Source organism: Myotis brandtii, unplaced genomic scaffold (genome assembly GCF_000412655.1).
Source record: "Myotis brandtii unplaced genomic scaffold, ASM41265v1 scaffold37, whole genome shotgun sequence".
NCBI lineage: Eukaryota > Metazoa > Chordata > Mammalia > Chiroptera > Vespertilionidae > Myotis > Myotis brandtii.
Window position 1 is genome coordinate 3,067,353 of NW_005364225.1, and position 13,133 is coordinate 3,080,485.

A 13,133-nucleotide genomic window follows, 5' to 3' on the forward strand; every position below is an offset into this window, starting at 1 on the left:
TTGTCATTGTTCTTTTTCAATAAAATTTTGATTATTTGGGGTCCCTTGTGATTACATATGAATTTTAGGATGTATTTTTTATGTTTCTGAAAAAAAAATCATTGGGATTTTGATAAGGATTGTCACTTTGGGTAGTATTGACATGTTAACAACATTAAGTCTGCCAATCCATTAACGTGGGATGTCTTTCCATTTATTTTGTGTGTGTGTGTGTGTGTGTGTGTGTCTGTGTGTGTGTGTGTGTGTGTGTGTGTATGTATGTTTTAATTTCTTTCAGCAGTGTTTTGTAGTTTCAGTATACAAGTCTCTCACAACCTTGGTTAAGTTTTTTTTCTAAGTATTTTATTCTTTCTGATGCTATTGTAAGTTGAATTTTTAAAATTTCCTTTCCAGATTGTTTGTTGTTAGTATACAAAAACACAACCAATTTTTGTATGTTGATTTTGTATCCTACTGTATTTGTTTAATTAGTTTTAACAGTGTTTTCATAGAATCTTCCAGTGTTGAATCAAGTGGTAAAAGTAGGCTTCTTTGTCTTGACATGGAGGGATTATTGAAGGAGTTTGTTTGGAGAGGTAAAAATCTTCTCTCTCTCTTGTGGCACTACACTACAACCTCCTACTTACCACAGGGGTTAGACCACTTGAAGATCAATAGCCCTACTTCCCAGAAATATAGTTCTACAACTCTGAGTTATTTAGACTGGAATAATGCCCCAACCAGTGGATGCTTTGGAAAGATAGTTACTAGTAACCTAGAACACTAAAAATCTTAAAGATTAGTTCTAACCAACCACCCCTATCACCATGCATTCCAAGAGGCTTCTCTACCAGTGAGTTGCAGGCTTGCTTTTTTTATTTTTCTCATTATCCAGCAAATAATAATTGAAACACACACATATTTTTCAAAAATTAATTCTTTGAAACAGTTTAAAATACAGTTTAAATTAGATAACATGAACTTAAGTGCCCAGGGGCAATCAAAAATAAATAAAATGTGAATGTTAAGAAAAATAGGGAATGGTAAGGATTACAGATAGGTGTTTATAGCCATAAGTGAATAAGAGTCCAGGGATGCCAAGTCTTCCACACTTTCAAGAGAGGTTAGAAATCAAGATTTTCATGTAAATTGTCTGGATTTTTAGCACAATTCAGACTTAACATGGCAGCCAATTTTAAATTTTTGGTCTAAAAGAAAAAGAGAAATATACAGTATTTCCTTGACTGTCTTATAATTTGCAAGACTGCTTCTTTCACCAATGAATTAGTTCTTCACATTACAGAAAATAAGGTAGCTTTTTAGAAAAGAATTTTTCTGCAGCAGAACTTGGGAGGTAGGAAATTAGAAAGAGCCTCATTGTAAAGACTTCTCTTTGACCTGGATAAAGTTCTGAAATTACCACTTACAAAGCTATTTAAATTTTTTGCCAATGGCTTTTTTAAAATGCTAGATGTGTTGTTTCTAAGTCAGTAAAATTTTTAAATATATAGGGTGCCCCAAAAATGTATACATACTTTAACAGCTGGTAGCTCAATTTTGATAATGAAATGTATTTTAATAAACACTGCTTTTATAATTATTCAGAGTGTGTGTATACATTTTTTGAGACACCCTATATTACTAGTATATAATGCATTGTTTTGAAACTATTTTCTGTGTTGAGATTTTTAAAACTTATTACCTAATTCTGCTATCTTCTTTATGTTTAAATTTAGATATTTTGAAGAGAAACAAAAAGAACGAGAAGAAAGAGAACACCAAATTAGAGAACAAATACTTCAACAAAGAAAAGAGAAGTTTGAAGAAGTTACTGAAAATTTCCAGCGGGCCCATATCCCTCTTTCACAGCGGAGGAGAGCAGGTATCTTAATTTCTAGAATAATATGAGAACAAAAATGAAAGCTATAATCACATTTGACTTGAGTAGATGATAAAATAATAAAGAGACAAAGTAGAAATTTAAATTAAAAAGACTAGTATCCCTTTTTAAGTAATAAGACTTTAACCAAATGAAAAATTGCAATTTAATTTAGGTTTAATTTGGAGAATATTTTGTTGGCTGTATTAGTAAATTTTGAATTTTCACAAGTTTGATTCTACTTTATACTGGCTTAAATGTTTTGTTATTTTTAAATCTGATCTAATAAATAGCTTTATAAAAGGAAAATTTAACATTTAGGTTCAGTAAATTAGTGTCACATTTATTCTGGCATTTATTCACATGTTACTCAAATTCATATTTGAGAGACTGGCAAAATAAAAGGAAAGTCTACACAGTGATATAATCTAACAATCTAAGACCTGGAATCAATTAAGAATTTAAATGTGATTGTGGTTGATTCTTTGGTATCCATCTACATTTTTTATACCTTAAATAATAATATGGAATTAACAACAAACTGTCAAAGCTTCAGAAAGAAAAGGGATAGGCAGCATCTTTATGTGTTCGCCAAACATATGTTATACCTGGGCTAAGCACAACTATAGAGAAATCTAATTGTACTCTACCATTAAAGATCTCACAGCTTATTTTGGAGCTGAGAATAATATAAACATTGAAAAATAAATATAGTGATAATTGCTATGGTAGCAGAATGTATTATAAGAACATAGAAAAAACACTAACCCTATACAGGAATATCAAGGGCATCATCCCTGGAAAAATAACTTAATTTTAACCTTAAAAAATAAGCATTTTGCCAGGCAAGAGAAACCAAACCAAAAATTTAAAAAAAAAAAAAACTTCCCAGACAGAAGGAATAGTTTTTACAAATAAATTATGTATTGCAGTATATCTGAAGCATAGTATGGTGGAGAGGGGGAAGAGAAGAGAAGTGGTTTTGAGGCTAGAAAAATTTTAGTTGGAACCAATTCTCAAAGAACACTGTATGCCATGGTAGGAATTTCATCTTTCTCCAGAATGCAATCAACTTAATGTATTTTAACTGAAATGCAAACCATTATTGTGCCAGTAAGAAATATTGCTGTCAGTAAGGGCAACTAGTAATACTACTAAAAATAATAATAGCTTAAAGGTGAAAGGGATTCATTTTTCTCTTGTATATTATGAAAGCCTGAGGTTGTTTTGATGATTATGCGGTGTCACTAGTAACCCAGACTCCTTCTGTCCCTCAGCTCAACCATCCTTAGTATGTGGTTTATATCTTCACTCTCATGGTTACATGGTAGCTTCTGGAGCTCCAGCCATCATCAATGCTATTGGCAAGGAAGAAGGAAGAAATGTAAAGGCCAAAAGGCTATACCTCTGAGCTACCTTTAAATTTTTTATATGTCCATCTGCAAGAGAGACTGAAAAAAAATTTTATGTGTTTATATTGCCACCCCTAACAATATAGAGTCTATTGCCAAGGAAGAAAGGAAAAATTGATATTAGGAAGGAAATTAGGGGTCCCTGCTACAATTAGATATATTTGTTAGAAAGATAATTACAGTTACCACATGGAAGATGGATTGAAGTAGAGACACTAAAATAGGTAGAGTAGAGATTATTTTAATATTTGAGGCAAGAGATGCTAAGCTACTAAATTAAAGCACTTCACTGGATATGGTAATAAGAGGTAATATATTCAGGATATATAATCAGTACATTGAATTTGAGCCTCACATGACTCATTCAAATGGGGAAATCAAATCAGCAACTAGAAATATGGGCCTGAAATTTAAGAAAAAGATATGGAATTGAAATGTATATTTAAGAGTCACTAATGAGTAGATATATATAGTTGATAAATGAAGCCATAGGAAAGATAAGCTAAATAACAGAGTATAAACCAAAGACTGAGTATAGGGCCTAAAATAAAGTCTTTATACACACTATTACATTTACTACAGGTAGAGCAAGAAAAACTAAAAGTGGATTTTGAGAAGTAGTTATCAAGAAAGGAAGTGCCAATCAAAAGAAAGCAAAGAAAATAATGTATATGAAGACAAAAGAGGAGGTAGTTTTAAGAGAGAAGATATAATCATTTGTGTCAAATGCCTCAGAGAAGTAGTTACCACTCATGAATATTGTTTGCTTCAAAAAGGGTGCTATCCAAGCGTCTAGTTACAAAGAGTCAAAAGAGTTTTTGCAAAAACAAATTATATGCTTTCATAAAACCTGTATTTATCCTTGACTTCCAGGATATATTAATTGTAAAATCAAGGCCCAGATCAGTATACATAATATTTTGCCTTCTATGTGAAAAAGGGGAAAATTCCAATATATTTACATAAAGAGACAATGAAAGAATATATGAATGAGCAATGAGAGTAAGCTGCCAAATGTGTATCATATATTCTTTATTTCTGAATATGAATATATTACCTGTACAAAATATTAATAATTTAAGAAAATTCAGTGCTATCAATGAAGAACAAAACTATGTAAGACCGCTATTGGCCTATGAGTTTAGTTTATCATGTATGCATGATAGCTGACTCTTTCCCATGCTACAAAAGAAGGATGACAAATTGATGGTTTCAGTGAGGTCAGAAAATTGTTAGAGGGAGAATATGAGAGTAAAACAATGGCACTAGTGGGTTAAATGAAATAATAACACCCTAATACACAGTAAGCACTCAAAAAACGAAGGCTTATATTATCCTCAGCAAATGAGAGGTAGTTACTGGGAGGTCATAAGATAACAACAAAAGTAGTAATGGTGGTTGTAAATTGACCTAAGTTAGTTTTTAAGTTGTCTTTGATAGACAAGTGGTACAAGTTAATAAAAGCAAATCTCAGACTATCATCTAGCATGACTAGTCATTAACAAAGCAGATATAAAACAATTTATACAACTTTTTCAGTAAATTCAAGGAAGTCCCAGTTCTCTGTCTTTTTAGGTTCTCTGACTGCACCTTAAATGAAAGGTCCTTACACAGCCACATTCCAGAGACAGAATTCTATGCCTTCTGGTATTGGACATCAAAAATGTTCCTATATTAACGGCTGGACACCAGACTGGTTAGAGATCAAACCTGAAATGCCATTTGTAACGTAAAGAGTATAGACCTCCCTAGATTCTTATTCTTTGTTCATGCAAGGGTTGGGACTGATTAAAATGTTTAGGCAAATCCACTTGTTTTGAATGCCTTTAATTTCAACAAAGAAAGCCCATATTAAATATTCATCAGGCTACTCAAAAGGCTATTATTTTTTACTAATAAAAATCCATTTTGGACATTGATTATGCTAATTAGAAAAAGCTATAGCTTGATAGTACCTGCCTCAAGAGGACTGGTCCTTTATGATTAGAATATCCAGCAAACCATTTCATAATTGTGTTTTGGTCACTAGTATATTATGCTATTACTCCTTGATTAGGGAAATGGACTATCTCTGGAGTTCAAGTTTGAACTAATCCATACATAATAATATACTGGTTTTGCTTAAGCATTTTAGGGTAAATAACAAACATTGTAATAAGGGAAGTTTGATGACATGGGTTTTTCAAAGGAGAAAGCAGGAAAGACAGTGTGGAGGTGCCAAGATTTGAATTATAGGTAGTATGTAATCAGAGAAAAATCATGTCTTAAGAGAGTTTCAGGAGAAACAATATACTTAAAAGACAGCTGTGTTTCGCCAGGCCAGTGTAGCTCAGCGGTTGAGCACCAGCCTATGAACCAGGAAGTCACAGTTCAGTTCCCAGTCAGGGCTCATCCCCAGATTGTTGGCTCGGGTTGTGGGCTCAAAGCCCAATAGGGGACTTGCAGAAGGCAGCTGATCAATGATTCTCATCATTGATGTTTCTATTTCTATAAAGAGATTGTTGAAGATGCAGTAATTCTGAACTATTTGATTTTTATTATCCCCTTACTTTTTCAAAAACCAGTGCCTCCATTAGAAGAGGCCCTCAAACAAATTCAAGAATCCAACTTAAAAGTAAACTTTCCCTCTTCCCACAGACCAACAATAAACTTGAGGTAAGTAATTTATTATCATGTGTAATTATTAATGTATAATAATTAAATAAGTCTCTAGTTGCTGAGTTTATAGGCCTTTTCATCAGTTACTCCTCGCTCCTTAATTACTATTTTATTTTCACAGATTAAATTAAGGTTAAGTGGAATATAAATATTTTGCTTCAAGAATAAGGCAGAATTTTAGTTTGTTGTCTTGGAATTACAATGCTGCTTAGGTTGAATAATTGTCTTTGGAAACTATCATCAAAACCATTTTTAAATATTGATATTGGTTATTCATCTTTGCCAAGATGAGAAAATTGTGTTGAATTATAGTGATATAATTTTAAGTAAAAGGAGTAACTCTGTGGTTAGAAATGGGTTTTTCCTCACTGAAAATCTTTCCTTGGTGTCTTGAAAAAGCTACAGTGTCTCCTGCTTCCTCTCCAGGTTAGCTTAAATGTGTCATCTAGAAGCAATAAGATGGCCAACCAACACAGTACTCTCTGACATCCTATATTTCCCATTTATTTATTAGAAATGTTTGTTGGAGCTACTACATGCATAACACTAGGTCAAGAATTGTAAAGGGGATATGGAAAAGTATAACAATGTAAAATACAATCATTATATAAACTAGGAGAGAAGTGAATGCTTCAAAAGTATAGAATAGTACCAAACAAGTAATGATAATAATATTTAATAATTATTTACTAGAGACAGCTACATTTCAGGCATAAATTATGTTAATATTTTACCTGTACCTGATGTCATTTACTAAAGTACTTCCATTTTTAGAATACCTGTGGCCAATAGTTTCCTTGATCAGAGCTAGGAACAATTAAATTATCCTCTCAGTCTTCATTGTAGTTCAGGCAAGACCTCATGGAATAGGAGGAGACTCTTCGGCAAAGCTTTGAAGAAAATAAGAGTTAATCATTAAACAAGAGGATGGATGTCATTCCAGACAGAGGGATGAACATGTGCAAAGGCCAAGAGTAAGGAAAGATGTGGTCTGGGAGTAAGAGCATGGCTGAATAATAGAATGCAAAATAACAATAGCTTGGCTAGATATGGGATTGGTGAGGTAAATACATCTGCATGCTTAGAAATATAAACTTCATCCTGAAAGTTTAAGAGATGCTAATGAAGTATTTTAAACCAATGGGTGATAAGATCAACTTTTCTTTTTTAACATATTCCAATTTATTGTGAACAAGTGTGGATAATGGATCGAAGATGACCAAAAAAAAGGCTATTTCATCATATCTATTGGATCTAAAGCTCAAGAGAAAGACCTACTAGTAAGCTTAAGATATGTGAAGCTAACACAATGAATGAGATCAACCATGGAGAATTATGTGCTGTGATAACAAGACTAGGATAAAACACTAAAAAACAGCAACATTTAAGAAATGAAAAAATAAAAGAGAAGCCTGCAAAGAGGAATAGAATGGATAATATAGGACTAGAAGAGGGTGGTATCATGGAATTAAAGAAACAGTTTATGAAGATCAAATTGTTTCTAGGGAACCAATAACAAAAAGTTACATCTTCCAAGATCCTGGCAGGAAACAGGTGGCACATTTAAAAGGAATAACTGAAAAGAGGTTAATAAAGGGACTAGGAAACCAACTAAAGATGCTGAAGCACCCATGGAAGTGACAACAAGTCAGTATGACCATCACAGACCTGAACTATAGAAGAGGGCTGCCAGACAGCACCTGCAGTCCTAGTAGAGGAACATTGCCACTGTTAAACCAAGCGCAGCAGAGAGGAAGCCACCAGAATAATTATCAATTGTCACCCTCCCATTTCTTGCTAGTGTCTTCCATTGGCCAAACTCAGCCATAAAACAAAAGCCAGGGATCACTTGGTCTCTGCCAAGCAGAGACAAGTGGAGAGGTGAATCTGAGGGAGCAAAGAGAGAATATCCAGCACAGATGTGTCACTATATTCCACAACAAAATAGTCACACTGGCAGCCTTTGTCAGAGCAATTTTATTGGAGGGATGGGGACAGAAAAGAGATTGCAATGAGTTGTAAAAAAAATAGAACAAGAAAGTAACGATAACGAGTGTAACTTGGCTGTGAAATGAAAAGAGTGATAGAACAATAGCCAGACAGAATGGAAATGTGTATGATATATGGTCCTCTCTCCAAGAAAGTTTTGCAGTTAAGTTATAATACCATGCAATGATAATTACATTATAATACATGTGTAATACCATGTAACGGGGGCTGTTACAGAAATATTAGCATAGTAATAAAGTACAAAATTTACAGTTGGGAAGAGGACTTAAAGGATGCGTATGAATTGTCTAATAAAGAAGCATAGGTTGAGTTTAGGCATGTTTAGGCCTACAGTGTTATAAAGGGCACCAACCTTAAGGAAGTAAAACTGTTCAGAATGGCAGGACTGCAGGATATGTTGCTGGTAGAACAGGAGATGATCTAGAATGCAAATTGGGATCAGATTTTAAATACTTGTGTTGGCTAGGAAGCAGGGAGTGTTAAATTCCTCTTTATTATTTTAGAAAGCTTATTGGTATGGATGTTGGAGAATGAAAAGGATGGAGAGGAACTGGGGGCAAGGAGACCAGAAAAAAATTAATGGAACAATCCAAGGGATTGATTATTACTGCCTAAACTAGAATAGTACTATCTTTATAAAGAATAAAAATATTTTGAATAGTTAGGAGAAAAGGATGAGAAAGAAGAGAGAATGAAGTTGCCTTTTCACAATGCAGAGAAGTGACATAAATAAGTTTTAAAAGGTTTCTCAAGCAGAAGTATAAGAATTGGAGTATGGAGACAATAGTGGCAGGAAAATCAGAAAGATCCAGCTATGATTTTTTTTTTAATCTTTATTGTTGAAAGTATTATATGTCCCCCCATTGACTCTGTCTAGCCCATCCTCTCCCCTCACCCTATTGTCTGTGTCCATGGGTTACGCGCTCAAGTTCTTTGGTTGATCTCTTCTGTCCTGGCCGGTGTGGCTCAGTGGTAGGGCATTGGCCTGCACACCGAAGGGTCTCGGGTTCGATACCCAGTCGAGGGCATGTACCTGGGTTGCAGGTTCATTCCCAAGCTCCAGTCAGGGCACTTGCAGGAGGCAACCAATTGATGTGTCTCTTGCATCAATATTTCTCTCTCCCCCCACCCCTGAGGAGACCTAAGAATAACTGAGGATCAGAACTCTTTTTCCCATCCACCCCCACACAATATCAGAATATTACTTCAATGCAATGAGGTACAGGCTTCAGAGCTCACAAATGTTTAGTGCTTTGTCCTCTTAAAAACTTGAATTGAGACATGTGCCAACCATCAGGGAGAAATAGGAATTCTGACTTCAATTAAACAAGATTAGAAGTCCCAGGAAGCTTTTGAAATCAAGTATCAATGACTAAGAATAGCTGTTATCAAAAAGGTAACAAATGCTGGAGAGGATGTGGAGAAAGGGGAACCATTTTGTTGGTGGGAATATAAATTGGTACAGTCACTATGGAAAAAAGTATGAAAGTTCCTCAAAAAACATATCTAACTAGTTATAAAAGGAATAAGTTCTGGGATCTAATATACAGCATGGTGACTACACTTAATAGTACTGTATTATATACTTCAAAGTTGCTAAGAGAGTAGATCTGGAGTATTCTCACCACCACAACAAAATAAAAAGGTAAATATATGAGCTGAAGGATGCATTAATGGTTAATGCATACACACACACACATACACACATATGTGTATCAAATCATCACATTGTACACTTTTAACTTACACATTGTTATGTGTCAATTTTTTTTCTCAATAAAGCTCTGGGGGCGGGGTGGATCAGTTACTAAAGTGACATTAGCAAAATAATAGCATAATAGCCAAAAAAATGAGATAAAATTTAATTACAAAAATGTTTCAATCCAAAAATAAGGAAATAGATATAATAAGGAAGATAGGAGACAAATAGAAACAGAGTAAGATCATTGATTTTAACCAAATCATAGCAATAATTACATTAAATGTATATGATTAAAAATCCCTAATTTAATGGCAGAAATTTTAAAATGGGATAAGAAATCAAAACTTCCCTAACAGGTTTTATTCAGTGGATAAAGCATTGGCCTGTGGACGGAAAGGTCCCAGGTTTAATTCTAGTCAAGGCATGTACGTGGGTTGCATGCTTAATCCCTGGCCCTGGTCTGGGGTGTGCAGGAGGCAACAAATCATTGTGACTTTCTCACATTCATGTTTCTCTCTGTGTGTCTCTCCTGCTCCTTTCCACTCTCTAAAAATCAATGGGAAAATATCCGTAGGTGAGGATTAACCTAAATAAATAAATAAATAAATAAACAAACAAACAAACAGACTAATGTTAAAAGGGTGGTAGTGAAGTAGAAAAGAAAAATAGAAGGAAAAGATATTTCATGAAAAGAGTAGATTATGACTTTAGTATATGATAGAATAAAGAAAATGAAAAAAGCAAAACTATCAAAAGAAGCTGAAATTTTGAGTCTTGACAATTGAAGGAATTTGGTGACTTTAAAAATAAAAGGAGCATAATGAGAGGGTACAGGTTTGGCAAGATATTGCTAAATTTTTCTTGAGCCTTCTGAATTGAGATAAATGTCCAAGTAGAAATGTATAAAAATAATTTCAACTGAGATGACATGAGTGGTCAAGGCTACAGAAATAGATTTGAAAGTCAAGATTGTATATGTTGTTGCTTAATTTTTATATGTACCTATGTCTTCCCAACCAGATTTTAATATTTTAGAAAACAATGGCTAAATATTACACATGCTTACACATCCTACAGTACTTAGCTCAGTGCTATCTATACACTGTGGAGGTATTCAATAAATACTTTGAATGGAAAAAGATCACTGATATAAGTGAACACTTCTCAGAGGATATAAACTTGACCTGAAACTTATTGGATGAGGAGAATATTCACCAGAGACAAAGATTGAGAACTCTAGACAAAGGTAGTGTAGTGTGCGAAAAGGCATGAAGACATGAAAGGACATGTTGTGTTAAGATAGCTGAAAGTAGTTCAACTTGGCTAACGTGTGGGGTGGAAAGATAGGTTGGTTGGAAAGGAAATCATGAGTTAAATCATGATGAGCCTTATTAAGAAGTTTGTCCTTAACCAATTACTGAAAGATTTGAAGCAAGCATACAGCATTTATTATTTTAGAAATATTGCCGGAATGGAAAAGAGTAGGGTAAGATTAAAGGTGGGAAAAATCAGATAGAGTGGTACTTTAGTTCATGAAAATGATGACTTCTTGAGAGCTTTTAGGAAGTTGAATCAACATGATTTGGTACTGGAAGTTAATTGAGAAGAGTCAAGGATGACTCTGGAGATTGGGTATGGTTAATTAATGAATAGTGAAACCATTTATCAAAATGAGGACTATTAGGGAAGAAGCTGTTTAATGGAGGAAATAACTGGGAGGAGAGTAAGTTGTTGAGTTTGAGACACTTATGAAATATTTCAGGATCAGTTACTCATGGTAAGAAGTCTTGGCCATAAATATAGATATGATAGTTGCCAATGAATAGAAGAAACTAAAGCTGGGGGTCAATACTCACTAGTGGTAATTTTGGGTTCAGCTAAACAGTCAAACTACCATGACTACAAAAAGCCATGTTTGGCTTCAAATAGAGGACAGAAGACACCTAATGTCAACAATCAACATTCTTCAATAGGAGGAATCTTCATGGCAGGCCACAAAGCAGTCCAAGAGCTAGTCTTTACTTTGCCCTTCTCCTCATGAGGGACAGTTCAGCTATAAGGAAAAGAGATCACAATGGGTGGGCACTCTGGGTTAGAAATCCCATGTTCTAAACATGACCAGTATTTCTTGTGATGGCTCCACATGAATAGCTTCCAGGTCCATGCAAGAGACATGTCCAGCCAGTTATAAGAATTACCACACTCAGGGAAACCCAAAGCTATAGCTTCCTACCAAATACTTATGGTTTATTGACAGTTCTCTCAATTCATATGCAATTTACCAATGAAGGGTCATTTTTAACATAATCTATGTGCCTTGTAATACAGTTCAAATCCTACTAATTATCCAGGGGGACAGATTTAGAAAGTTAACACCAAGTCACATTGGTCCATAGAGAAGAACGGATTGTATTAACTCTTCACTCACATGCAGATATAGATAAGATAACACAGGCAGTATAAAAAAGATTACACAGAGAATATATATGAATAGATAAGCAAAGAAGAGGGTCACATATCTTTCAAAAATTCTAGCATGTAAAACACAAACAAAAAAAGAGTAGTCAAGAAAGACCCTGAGAAAAAACAACCAGAGAAGTTGGAAATAATCAGGAAAGCATGAAATATGGAAACCAAAGGAATTAAAGTCAGGGAAGATAGCAGTCAAGTGTCTGTTTTTGCAATTATTAGATCAGTTAACTATTAGCAAAATCAATATGTTGAAGTGGTGGAGGTAGAAGCTAGATAGCAAGCAGTATGTTAAGGAAAAAATAAAAGTTGAAGCAGTGAATACAATGCTTGTAGAGTACTATGGAAAAGCTTGTGTGAAAAGGGAAGATGACAGACAATTAGAGGGGGGTTTAGGATCCAGAGGGAATTTAAAGTGATAAATATTTCCAAACTATTTAGTGTAGAAGTAATGAGCATTTTTGTACACAGTTTTTTACTCTGGGGTTTCTTTTTCTATGTATCCAATTGTTATCCCTTGTGATATCGGATATTTTTAATAAAAAAGCTCTTTGTACTATGAATGAAAGGATAGAATTTTTTGTTTAACAGTGTATAGTTTCTTAAAGTCTTCGAAGAGGTAAAATATCAGAACAACTTTGATCTCCCTGTAACAAACAAGCATAGTTATCATTACACTAAATCTTTGCTAGGACTATTGAATAACATCATTGTTTTATGAGAAATTGTCTTCATTCTAAATTAGAATACATAATTTTCATATTATTCTTGTAATCCTATATAATAAAGAGCTAATATGCTAATTAGACCGAACAGCAAAACGATCATCCAGACGACCTTATGGACGAAGCCAGGGCTGCGAGGGCCCAAGGCAGCTGCAGCTGCGAGAACCGAGCCCCTTGCATGAATTTTGTGCATCGGGCCTCTAGTCTACTTATATAAAAACCCTGGGTGGTGTTCATCACGACCAGAACCGCGACCAAGCGGAAGGAAATCAGTCCTGCAGGGGTTGTCTTGGCAATGG

General features: G+C 34.4%; 1 protein-coding gene across 5 annotated transcripts in view; it reads left to right on the forward strand.

The window, feature by feature from the left end:
- Window positions 1-13,133, forward strand: part of CEP126 (centrosomal protein 126kDa) — an 83,294-nt gene that overhangs the window by 23,136 nt on the left and 47,025 nt on the right. For all 5 annotated transcript variants that reach the window (XM_014544578.1, XM_014544581.1, XM_014544579.1 and 2 more), the window contains exons 3-4: window positions 1,716-1,861; window positions 5,835-5,925. In XM_014544578.1, the coding sequence (XP_014400064.1) occupies window positions 1,716-1,861; window positions 5,835-5,925 (237 nt within the window). The remainder of the gene's footprint in view (window positions 1-1,715; window positions 1,862-5,834; window positions 5,926-13,133) is intronic.